At 50.7% G+C, this 13,216-nt stretch overlaps 1 protein-coding gene across 1 annotated transcript in view; it reads right to left on the bottom strand.

The window, feature by feature from the left end:
• fer1l4 (fer-1 like family member 4) overlaps positions 1 to 13,216 on the bottom strand; it is a 527,478-nt gene that overhangs the window by 457,280 nt on the left and 56,982 nt on the right. Inside the window, exons 5-6 of the mRNA XM_072515422.1 lie at positions 11,340 to 11,431; positions 2,367 to 2,408 (exon numbers count right to left, since the gene is read on the bottom strand). Of these exons, the coding sequence (XP_072371523.1) occupies positions 2,367 to 2,408; positions 11,340 to 11,431 (134 nt within the window). The remainder of the gene's footprint in view (positions 1 to 2,366; positions 2,409 to 11,339; positions 11,432 to 13,216) is intronic.

Here is a 13,216-nt window from a genome sequence, read left to right as displayed (position 1 = left end):
CGGGAGGTGGTGCTGTTCGCTGGCAGCGGGAATCTCCGTGTTTCCCGGGAGGCGGTGCTGTTCGCTGGCAGCGGGAATCTCCGTGTTTCCCGGGAGGCGGTGCCGTTCGCTGGCAGCGGGAATCTCAGTGTTTCCCGGGAGGCGGTGCCGTTCGCTGGCAGCGGGAGTCTCCGTGTTTCCCGGGAGGCGGTGCCGTTCGCTGGCAGCGGGAATCTCCGTGTTTCCCGGGAGGCGGTGCCGTTCGCTGGCAGCGGGAATCTCCGTGTTTCCCGGGAGGCGGTGCTGTTCGCTGGCAGCGGGATTCTCCGTGTTTCCCGGGAGGATGCGCCGTTCGCTGGCAGCGGGAATCTCCGTGTTTCCCGGGAGGCGGTGCTGTTCGCTGGCAGCGGGAATCTCCGTGTTTCCCGGGAGGCGGTGCCGTTCGCTGGCTGTGGGATACTCCGTGTTTCCCGGGAGGCGGTGCCGTTCGCTGGCAGCGGGATTCTCCGTGTTTCCCGGGAGGCGGTGCCGTTTGCTGGCAGCGGGAATCTCCGTGTTTCCCGGGAGGCGGTGCCGTTCGCTGGCAGCGGGAGTCTCCGTGTTTCCCGGGAGGCGGTGCCGTTCGCTGGCAGCGGGAGTCTCCGTGTTTCCCGGGAGGCGGTGCCGTTCGCTGGCAGCGGGAGTCTCCGTGTTTCCCGGGAGGCGGTGCCGTTCGCTGGCAGCGGGAGTCTCCATGTTTCCCGGGAGGCGGTGCCGTTCGCTGGCAGCGGGAGTCTCCATGTTTCCCGGGAGGCGGTGCCGTTCGCTGGCAGCGGGAATCTCTGTGTTTCCCGGGAGGCGGTGCCGTTCGCTGGCAGCGGGAATCTCCGTGTTTCCCGGGAGGCGGTGCCGTTCGCTGGCAGCGGGAGTCTCCGTGTTTCCCGGGAGGCAGTGCCGTTCGCTGGCAGCGGGAATCTCCGTGTTTCCCGGGAGGCGGTGCCGTTCGCTGGCAGCGGGAATCTCCGTGTTTCCCGGGAGGCGGTGCCGTTCGCTGGCAGCGGGAATCTCCGTGTTTCCCGGGAGGCGGTGCCGTTCGCTGGCAGCGGGAATCTCCATGTTTCCCGGGAGGCGGTGCCGTTCGCTGGCAGCGGGAATCTCCGTGTTTCCCGGGAGGCGGTGCCGTTCGCTGGCAGCGGGAATCTCCGTGTTTCCCGGGAGGCGGTGCCGTTCGCTGGCAGCGGGAATCTCCATGTTTCCCGGGAAGCGGTGCCGTTCGCTGGCAGCGGGAATCTTTGTGTTTCCCGGGAAGCGGTGCCGTTCGCTGGCAGCGGGAATCTTTGTGTTTCCCGGGAGGCGGTGCCGTTCGCTGGCAGCGGGAATCTCCGTGTTTCCCGGGAGGATGCGCCGTTCGCTGGCAGCGGGAATCTCCGTGTTTCCCGGGAGGCGGTGCCGTTCGCTGGCAGCGGGAGTCTCAGTGTTTCCCGGGAGGCGGTGCCGTTCGCTGGCAGCGGGATTCTCCGTGTTTCCCGGGAGGCGGTGCCGTTCGCTGGCTGTGGGATACTCCGTGTTTCCCGGGAGGCGGTGCCGTTCGCTGGCAGCGGGATTCTCCGTGTTTCCCGGGAGGCGGTGCCGTTCGCTGGCAGTGGGATACTCCGTGTTTCCCGGGAGGCGGTGCCGTTCGCTGGCAGCGGGACTCTCCGTGTTTCCCGGGAGGCAGTGCCGTTCGCTGGCAGCGGGAATCTCTGTTTCCCGGGAGGCGGTGCCGTTCGCTGGCAGCGGGATTCTCCGTGTTTCCCGGGAGGCGGTGCCGTTCGCTGGCAGCGGGAATCTCCGTGTTTCCCGGGAGGCGGTGCCGTTCGCTGGCAGTGTGTTCCTCTGCTCCCAATAGTATTTCCCATTAAAGCCACCCCATGCCACCGGGAATGCCAGCGGGATCCGAGAGTCCCACCGCTAGCACACAGCCAGAAAATTCTAGTCTGGATCATCACGGGAATCACGGTTATGGGGGACAGACAGAAAGTGCAGTTCAGAGCACAACTGGATTAGCATGATCTTATTATTTTATTATATTTTTTACTTTTCCAAAGCTCGAGCTCAGAGTGTGGACATGCTCATTGCCTGCTCCAAAAACCCATTCAAATTGAATCCAATTCATTGTCCCCACAAGGGAGACACACCAGATCCTGGCATTCCACCTGACTCTACACTCGCCTTAGCCAAAAGGCCGAGAAGCGATTATTAGCATGATCTTATTGAGTGCTGGATCAGGCTCAATGGGGTGAATGGTCTCTCGCTCACATTTCTTGTGTTCTTATGATCAGGATTGTCTGAGAAATTTTGTTTTCCTGTATTTGGGTGACCATATTTAGATAACCATATTTAAACTATTTCTTGAAAGAACAACTTACTCGTAAGGTTGGTATCCCTCATTTTCGATAATAAGAGCATTCCTGTAAAGAAAGAAAATGGAAAAAACTGCATCAAACAAAATAGTGTCCAGCATTGAATAATCTAACTAAAAGCTGACTGAAGAACCCACAACACAATTGGCCCTGATGTCAGCGGTTATTATACATCTTACTTAGAGATGCTCAGGGTGGCTCATGCAGTACTGGAGTAGGCAGGAGGACTCATGGTTGAGCTCCTCCAATGAGCTTCATGCAAACAACTGAATTAGGAGGAGCAGGCCACTCGGCCCTCAGCACTGCAAAGGTTTTGTTTTTATAAATTGAATTATAACCTAATTATTTTTTTTCCAATTAAGGGGGATTTAACGTGGCCAATCCACCTATCATGCACATCTTTGGGTTGTGGGGGTGAGACCCATGCAGACACAGGGAGAATGTGCAAACTCCACACGGACAGTGGCCCACGGCCGTGATCGAACCCGGGTCCTCAGCGCAGCGCTGCAAGGGTTAATGTAGTGTCGAGAGTAGCCACTAGAGGGAGCTACAGTTATAACTATATAAGGCAGTGGTGCTAAGCCTTGTGGGGGGGATTGAATGCAGGAGTTAGCTAGTGAAGGTCAGAAGAACAGATAGTGTAAGTGAGTGCAGATCATAGTTTAAACCAGTAGTGAGATTAGCTGTAGATGGCTGTAGTGTAGATGTTATTAATCAACTGTGTATTCTTAAGGAGTATGTGTCGAATCCAAGTTCGAGTTAATACATTTACTGCTTTGTTTAAGTTAAAGCTGTTTGTGGTTTGAGTGAAGACTACGCCAACTATCCTGAAATAAGCACCACAAGAACACCACATGGTACCAGGAGTCTATTTCTATTAGTAAACATCCGTTAGATTAGGAAAGAATAGCATTAGGAGATTGAAGAAGAAATCCAGAAGCTACAGAACTCAGAAAATCTACGACGAAGACTAATCAGAAGATGGAAGGTCTCAAGAAGCCTGACCACTTCAGGACACAGTGTAAACTATGCCAGAACTGGGCTTTATTTAAATAGCAGTTTGAAGATTTTCTTTCTAAATCCGTGCTTGAAAGTGCCTCAGACCAAAGGAAAACAGGACTCATATTAAATTTGGCTAGACTGCAAGCATCAGAACTTTATAATTTGTTTGAATTCATTGCTGATGAGGATAAAAATAGATACAGCATGGTGCTACAAAAATTTGATACACACCGCGAGAAACTGGTGAATGAGACCTATGAGCGCTACATGTTCAGAAAATGGTTGCAGTTAAGAGAGAGTCAGTAGATTCCTTCATCACAGCTCTAAAGTTGCGATCGCTGTCCTGTAATATTCCCTCAGCCTCCAAATCTATGCTGCATGATCAGGTTATGTTCGGGATTAATGATGAACGTTTGCACAAAAAAATGCTAAGTCAACTGGTTTTACCGCTTGAAGATGCGATTAATACGTGAAAGGCCTGTGAACAGGCATCGAATGAATATGCAGAGTTTGTGGCAAAAGAAAATCGGGAAATGTGGCTGATGCCATTAATGCTGCATTGTAGCACAGAAAACTGCGTACAAAGGCTGGCGGCCATTTTGAGAGTGACATCACGAGCGTGATGATGTGCACACGCTCTGGACTTGGCCACAGTAAAAAGAATTGTATGGCAAAAGGCAAACAATGTTCCAATTGTTGCAAACTGAACCACTTTGCAGCACAGTGTTGTTTATCAGCAACTGCTCCAGTAACCAAATTGAAAAGTACTCCAGTGGTTTCAGACGGATCCAAAGTGTGCAGAGTGAAGAGAAAAAATCCAACATCATAACGGATACGGAGGATTGCTCACCATATTCACTTTCGGATACCTTCATGATAGAAGCAGTCATTGGGATTAATTTACTGGATCGAAATGAAATACCAGTACAAGAGCTCTCAAAGATAATTAAGGAATGGACTGTCTCATTAGAAATAAATGGGAAATTAACACCATTTCAAATTGACACAGGAACGCATGCAAATATTATCACCGAACGATCTTTACGGCAAGCTTTTAGCAAACCACTAATAAAGCAATCCACTTATAGTCTCATAGATTACGACGGTAACATGATAGTCACAAGAGGATCCTGCTGTCTTGTTGTTAAGAATGGGAACATCGAGATACACATCGACTTCGAGTTGGTCGAGGGTGAGAAATCATCATTAATCAGAGTGGATTCTTGTAAAAAGCTGAACCTGGTGAAGCGCATTTACACGACTGACACTGTGACGGAGACATACAGGGTGGCACTGAACAACTCTTGGACGAGCATGATCATGTCTTTCACCTATTTAATTAAGTTGAAGAAGGAATCCAAACCAGTAATACATGTACCACGGCGAGTGCCAGCTCCGTTACGAGAACGGCTTAAAGCTGAGCGTGAGTGCATGCAGAAACCAAATATAATCTCCAAGGTAACGCAGCTGACGGACCTGCTCAGTTCAATGGTCTGCATGTGCAAAACCAATGGAGACCTCAGGATCAGGATCTGTATTGATCCAAAGGACCGTAACAGCAATATCATGAGGGAGCATTACCAGATCCCTCAAAGGGAAGAAATTACGTCTGAAATGGCTCATGCCAAGCTATTCATGAAGCTGGAAGCATCCAAAAGGTTTTGGCAGGTCAAGCTGGACGTTCCAACCAACAAGCTATGCACATTTACTATGCCTTTCGGGAGGTCCTGTTTTAATTGGCTACCGTTTGGTATCATATGGGCCTCAGAATTATTCCATAGAGCAATGGAGACGGTCATTAAGGGGATTCCAGGGATACAAATCTACGTGGACGACATCATCATCTGGTCCAACACCCCAGAACAGCACCTGAACAGGCTCAGGAAGGTGTTTGACAGGGTTCAACACTACAGTCTTAAACTGAATTGTGATAAGTGTCAGTTTGGCATCCGCAGGTTAAAATTCCTGGGTGACAATCTCACAAGAAGGAATTTGACCAGATCCAGACAGGATCAAGGCCATTGGGGAATGCCGGTACCAGAGGACAAGAAAGCAATTATGTGAATGCTCAGTGTGGTGAACTTTTATGGGCAAGTTCATTCCCAACTTATCAAGTCGGACAAGGGCTGTAAGGAACCTCATTAAGAAAAATGTTGAATTTGAATGGACGTCTGAACATGCAGCGAGTGGCAAGACATGAAGTCAGTCTTGAGCACTGCTCCACTGTTGACATTCTATGACTCCACGAGAGAGATGAAGATCTCCACTGACACCAGAAAACAGGGCGTTGGCGCAGTCCTCCTGCAAAGGCTGACCACAAGGTGTGGCAACCAATTGTGTATGCGTATCGATCAATGACTCCCACAGAGTAGCGAGACGCGCAGATTGAGAAAGAGTGCTTTGACCTCGTCATTGGCATCACAAAATTTCACAACTACGTCTACGGCCTACCTCACCTCACGGTCGAAACGGATCTCGGGTCGTTGGTGAGCATCATCCTAAAAGACCGAAATGAGATATCTCCATGGTTGCAGCGGATAATGATGAAGCTCAGGTGATTGTGGGGACACGGTATCCAGGGCAACCACAGATGCTGAAACATCCGAACCCGAGATAGTCCAAATAGTGGAATCTCAAGCTCGTTTCTTTACCGAGATACTACCAGTGCCAAGTTTCAAAACCGAAACTGAAAAGGATTTGACGCTCCAGAAGGTGAAACAATACCTAAAAGGATGGCCTGCTGGATTTCGATCAGCCTTTTGAGATACAAAGAACAAAGAAATGTACAGCACAGGAACAGGCCCTTCGGCCCTCCAAGCCCGTGCCGACCATACTGCCCGACTAAACTACAATCTTCTACACTTCCTGGGTCCGTATCCTTCTATTCCCATCCTATTCATATATTTGTCAAGATGCCCCTTAAATGTCCCTATCGTCCCTGCCTCCACTACCTCCTCCGGTAGTGAGTTCCAGGCACCCACTACCCTCTGCGTAAAAAACTTGCCTCGTACATCTACTCTAAACTTTGCCCCTCTCACCTTAAACCTATGCCCCCTAGTAATTGACCCCTCTACCCTGGGGAAAAGCCTCTGACTATCCACTCTGTCTATGCCCCTCATAATTTTGTATACCTCTATCAGGTCGCCCCTCAACCTCCTTCGTTCCAGTGAGAACAAACCGAGTTTATTCAATCGCTCCTCATAGCTTATGCCCTCCATACCAGGCAACATTCTGGTAAATCTCTTCTGCACCCTCTCTAAAGCCTCCACATCCTTCTGGTAGTGTGGCGACCAGAATTGAACACTATACTCCAAGTGTGGCCTAACTAAGGTTCTATACAGCTGCAACATGACTTGCCAATTCTTATACTCAATGCCCCGGCCAATGAAGGCAAGCATGCCGTATGCCTTCTTGACTACCTTCTCCACCTGTGTAGCCCCTTTCAGTGATCTGTGGACCTGTACTCCTAGATCTCTTTGACTTTCAATACTCTTGAGGGTTCTACCATTCACTGTATATTCCCTACCTGCATTAGCCCTTCCAAAATGCATTACCTCACATTTGTCCAGGTTAAACTCCATCTGCCATCTCTCCGCCCAAGTCTCCAGACAATCTAAATCCTGCTGTATCCTCAGACAGTCCTCATCGCTATCCGCAATTCCACCAACCTTTGTGTCGTCTGCAAACTTACTAATCAGACCAGTTACATTTTCCTCCAAATCATTTATATATACTACAAAGAGCAAAGGTCCCAGCACTGATCCCTGTGGAACACCACTGGTCACAGCCCTCCAATTAGAAAAGCATCCCTCCATTGCTACCCTCTGCCTTCTATGGCCTAGCCAGTTCTGTATCCACCTTGCCAGTTCACCCCTGATCCCGTGTGACTTCACCTTTTGTACTAGTCTACCATGAGGGACCTTGTCAAAGGCCTTACTGAAGTCCATATAGACAACATCTACTGCCCTACCTGCATCAATCATCTTAGTGACCTCCTCGAAAAACTCGATCAAGTTAGTGAGACACGACCTCCCCTTCACAAAACCGTGCTGCCTCTCACTAATACGTCCATTTGCTTCCAAATGGGAGTAGATCCTGTCTCGAAGAATTCTCTCCAGTAATTTCCCTACCACTGAAGTAAGGCTCACCGGCCTGTAGTTCCCGGGATTATCCCTGCCACCCTTCTTAAACAGAGGAACAACATTGGCTATTCTCCAGTCCTCCGGGACATCCCCTGAAGACAGCGAGGATCCAAAGATTTCTGTCAAGGCCTCAGCAATTTCCTCTCCAGCCTCCTTCAGTATTCTGGGGTAGATCCCATCCGGCCCTGGGGACTTATCTACCTTAATATTTTTTAAGACACCCAACACCTCGTCTTTTTGGATCACAATGTGACCCAGGCTATCTACACCCCCTTCTCCAGACTCAACATCTACCAATTCCTTCTCTTTGGTGAATACTGATGCAAAGTATTCATTTAGTACCTCGCCCATTTCCTCTGGCTCCACACATAGATTCCCTTGCCTATCCTTCAGTGGGCCAACCCTTTCCCTGGCTACCCTCTTGCTTTTTATGTAAGTGTAAAAAGCCTTACACAGATATATGAGATGAACTTTCTACAATAGATGGATTCCTGCTCAAGGGAGATAGGTTAGTGATTCCTGCCAGTTTACATTTAGGGATTCTGCAGCAGATTCACGAGGGTCATCAAGGCATCCAAAAGTGTTGTAGGAGAGCCAGACAGTTGGTGTATTGGCCAGGAATAAACAGAGATACGATCAATATGTTCCAAGCATGTCCAGTTTGTCAGAAGCATCAGCCTGCACAGAGCAAAGAAACCATTCAGCAGATGGAAATCATTACCAGTCCATGGAATAAAATGGGCATGGATTTATTCTATTTCCAGGGTCATGACTCCTTGATAGTCATGCAACGGGATTCTCCAATAATGGGGCTATGTCCCCACGCCGACGTCAAAAGCGGTACCAACCACTCCGGCTTCAACGGTCCCCGATAATGGGGAATGCGCCCCTTCCAAGGGGGCTAACTCGGCACCGGAGTGGTCCCCGCAGCTCCAGCCGGCACGGATCGGCCGGCATGATTCCGCACATGCGCACTACAGCCGCCGCGATTCCGCACATAGTAACATAGACCCCCACGGAACCAACCCGTCCGCCAATCGGCAGGCCCCGATCGCGGGACAGGCCACCTTTGGGGGCCCACCCCCTGGGGTCGGATCCTCCCGCCTCCAGCACGGCCCCCGCAGACACACCTTCGGGACCGGAGTAACCCACGCCGGCCGGACTCGGCTGAACTCGGCGGCCACTCAGGGCCCGTAGAATCGGCGGGGCGGGGACGCTTTCAATGGCCTCCGACCGGCACGGCGGCGATCCCGCGGGCGCCCGAGAATCGGAGGGGGAGAATCGAGAAGCCGGCGTCGGGGCGCGATTCCCGCGACCCCCCCCGGGGATTCTCCAACCTGGTGCGGGGTTGGAGAATCGCAGCCATAGACTATTGCTCCAACTTTCCTGAGGTGCTGATGCCGAACGATTCGTCTGCCAGATCGGTGATCAGTGATAAAGGCAACAAAATCAATTTTTGCACGCCATGGTATTCCGCTTAACATCGTCTCTGACAATGGTCCATGTTTCTCGAGCTGGGAGTGGACACAGTTTTCAAAGCAATATAATTTCAATCATATTACTTCCAGCACATTATCCTCAGTCTAATGGAAAAGCAAAGAAAGGAGGTGGGTTAATAAAGAAGTTATTCCGCAAAGCCAGTGATGATGGTCAAGACATATCGTTGGCGTTGTTAGCGTACCGAGCGACACAGGTCTACCACCTGATCAGATGTTAATGGATAGATGACGAAGATGCACTTTACCTGAGATCACCATTCCTGAAATGAATAGTAAAGAGAAACGTGAACGTATCGTAGCAACGAAAAAGAAGCAACAAGAGGACTATGATAAACAAAACAAACCTCTGCCTGAACTTCAAGAAGGTGACTTTGTACGAATTCAGAATCCACTTGGATGCAGTATAACCCACCCTGGCGCAGTATCCGGCACAGTCAGATCGGCCTTTTTGAAAGTGAACCCTTGGAAAGTGACGGGTCCTGACAGGTCCCTGGTCGTGCGTGGACCAGCTGGCAGATGTGTTCGCGGACATCTTCAACCTCTCACTACTCTGTTCCGATGTCCCCACCTGCTTTAAGAAGACCGCCATCACACCGGTGCCAAAGAAGAACCAGGCAATGTGCCTCAATGACTATCGTCCGGTGGCCTTGACATCGATCATTATGAAGTGCTTGAGAGGTTGGTCATGAGACACATCAACTCCATACTCCCAGGATGCCTCGATCCACTGCAATTCGCATACCGCCGCATCCGGTCCACTGCAGACGCCACCTCCCTGGCCCTACACTCATCCCTGGAGCACCTCGACAACAAGGACTCCTACATCAGACTCCTATTTATTGACTACAGCTCCGCCTTCAAACCATAATCCCAGCCAAGCTCAAAACAAAGCTTCAAAACCTAGGACTTGGCTCCTCACTCTGCAACTGGATCCTCTACTTTATGACCCACAGACAAGAATCAGTAAAGATAAACAACAACACCTCCTCCATGATAGTCCTCAATACTGGGGTCCCGCAAGGCTGCGTACTTAGCCCCCTACTATACTCCCTGTACACACACGACTGTGTGGCAAAATTTGGGTCCAACTCCATCTACAAGTTTGCTGACAACACGACCATAGTGGGTTGGATCTCGAACAACAGGAGGGAGATAGAGAACCTAGTGGAGTGGTGTAACAACAACTTCTCTCCCTCAATGCCAGTAAAACTAAAGAGCTGGTCATTGACTTCAGGAAGCAAAGTACCCTTCACACCCCTGTCAGCATCAACGGGGCCAAGGTGGAGATGGTTCGCAGTTTCAAATTCCTAGGGGTGCACATCACCAACAATCTGTCCTGGTCCACCCACGTCGACGCTACGGCCAAGAAAGCACAACAGCGCCTATACTTCCTCAGGAAACTAAGGAAATTCGGCATGTCCACATTCACTCTTACCAACTTTTACAGATGCACCATAGAAAGCATCCTATCTGGCTGCATCACAGACTGGTATGGCAACTGCTCGGCCCAAGATCGCAAGAAACTTCCGAAGGTCGTGAACACAGCCCAGTCTATCACACAAACCTACCTCCCATCCATTGGCTCCATCTACACCTCCCGCTGCCTGGGGAAAGCGGGCAGCTTAATCAAAGATCCCTCCCACCAGGCTTACTCACTCTTCCAACTTCTTCCATCGGGCAGGCGATACAGAAGTCTGAGAACACGCACGAACAGACTCAAAAACAGCTTCTTCCCCGTTGTTACCAGACCCCTGAATGACCCTCTTATGGACTGAACTGACCTCTTCACACATCTCCTTTACTGAGTAGTACTACACTACATATGCTCACCCAATGCCTGTGTCTATTATTTACATTGTGGATTTATGTATGTCCTATGTTTTTTTTCATGTATGGAATGATCTGTCTGGACTGTACGCAGAACAATACTTTTCACTGTACCTCGGTACACGTGACAATAAACAAATCCAATCCAATCTAAGTATACTCCACCCTGGCTCAATGTACCCATCTGAGGGACGCATGCCCCATTCCAGTGCAGTATACTCCACTCTGGTGTGGTACATGAAACTCTTCTAGTTTCAAGCGAAGGCACATTGTCATAGCAGGCTATAGGAACTGTGTTTTGTGCATGGTCCGTGCTGTATCTGAATTGATAGCATCAAAATGGAATATAATCCCTATTTCCAGCTATAGGAACCCCCTCCTCCATACGCACAGCTCACACTCAAAAACTCAAAAAGCAGAAAGGACTAACATTATTGGAATGGGGCTGAAAGCTGAATTTGTGGATATAATTTCTCTATTCGCAAATACGCATTGTGTAGTTCACTGACCTGTCACTGATGTCAACCACAAAGTCATGTTCTGACCATAATCCCACAGCTCCCTCAACTGGCTGATATCGGACCTCCAGATCCACCAATATCTGAAATCAAATAGTAATTAGAAAAAGATCATAGATTTCCTTCTACAAAGCTCTGCCCAACTGATATAATTTTCACCTCAGGGACACAGGGTGAAGGTCACGCCCCACAGCAGGTTGACAGAGCGAAGGTCACGCCCCACAGCAGGTTGACAGGGCGAAGGTCACGCCCCACAGCAGGTTGACAGGTCGAAGGTCACGCCCCACAGCAGGTTGACAGGTCGAAGGTCACGCCCCACAGCAGGTTGACTCTGCCGTAGGTGCCAGCTCCATATAAACATCAGATAAAACTGGATGGATTTTACAGCTACTCAAGGGAGAGACAGAGAGCGCGATTCTCAATTTCAGAGAATAAGGGCTGGATTCTTCGGCTGTGCCCGCCGCAAGATTGCCACAGATGGGACATGGACCATGTGAAGGTCCATTGACCTCGGGCGGGGATTTTTGGTCGCAGGGCAGGCACGGCCGGAGAATCCCGCCCAAAGTGTTGATGCCGGGACAGAACCAGTGGACGTCTATGACATAAAAAGTGGTGCTGGTCCTGGAGCAAGTCCAAGAACCACTAATCTTCACCACCTTTGAGGAATGGGCCCTGGAGGTGACCGGTGTGGCCAAGGACAAAGCAGTCACCAATTCAAAGTTCGGCGCACGCCGCAGAGGTGAGGATCGAGTCCCAGGTGGACTGTCACATGTGAGTTGTTATTTCCGTACAGACTCCCCCCGCAGGACCTCCAGCCCATCCCTGGCAGCACCCTCTCCAGCCTCCCAGGAGAACACCTCGGAGGAAAGCTCCGGGAATGCCACAGTCGATCCGTCACAACTGTCATCCCCACCCTCCACCAGCGCAGACACACACACCTCGGTGGGAGATGTTAGTGGACAGGCTTCTGGGGCACAATCTGGTAAGCATAGCCCAATCACAGAGGAACATCGCCGAGGACGTGAACACGATGGAGTAGACAGTGGAGAGCCGCCAAGGCTGACAGAGACAGCCGGGGCTCGAACGTACCGAGGCGAACCACAGGGCCCTATGGGCACTGATCGGGAGGAGGAGGCGCTAGGTGCCAACCCGGACACTGGGGGGCGAAGGTAGATGGGGCGTAAGGAATGGAGGGTGCATTAGTGGGGAGAGGATGCGGATAATGGGGCAGTGGTGTACACTTGTATGATGAACATTAAAATACCCTCACACAACCAGAATGACGCCTTTGGCTCTTTGTTCCGTCATCCAAGTCGAACACCAATCCCATGCCCCATCCCTCTCGACAGGCCCCCCACCCCCGCGCCCTGCCCATGCACACCGGATCATGGACATGTACCTGGGGCTGGAGCCCATCTCCTGGGTGAGCAAAGGTTGGCGCTGCTGCGTATGTGGTGTTAATGGGGTGCAGGAGAGGATAGTCAGTTATCGGGGTACAGGGGGGGAATATTCAGTTATTGGGATACAGGGGAAGATATTCAGTTATCGGAGTACAGGGGAGGACATTCAGTTATCAGGGTACGGGAAGGGTGTTCTGTTATCGGGGTACAGGGCAGGATATTCTGTTATCGGGGTACAGGGGAGGATATTCTGTTATCGGGGTACGGGGAGGATATTCAGTTATCGGGGTACGGGGAGGATATTCAGTTATCGGGGTACAGGGGAGGATATTCTGTTATCGGGATACGGGGAGGATATTCTGTTATCGGGGTACAGGGGAGGATATTCGGTTATGGGGTTCAGGGGAGGATATTATGTTATCGGGGAACGGGGAGGATATTCTGTTATCCGGGTACAGGGAAGGATAT

The sequence above is a fragment of the Scyliorhinus torazame genome, chromosome 8, assembly GCF_047496885.1.
Source record: "Scyliorhinus torazame isolate Kashiwa2021f chromosome 8, sScyTor2.1, whole genome shotgun sequence".
NCBI classification, from domain to species: Eukaryota; Metazoa; Chordata; class Chondrichthyes; order Carcharhiniformes; family Scyliorhinidae; genus Scyliorhinus; species Scyliorhinus torazame.
Note: the sequence above shows the minus strand (reverse complement) of the source record. Positions and strands in the feature narration are given on the sequence as shown.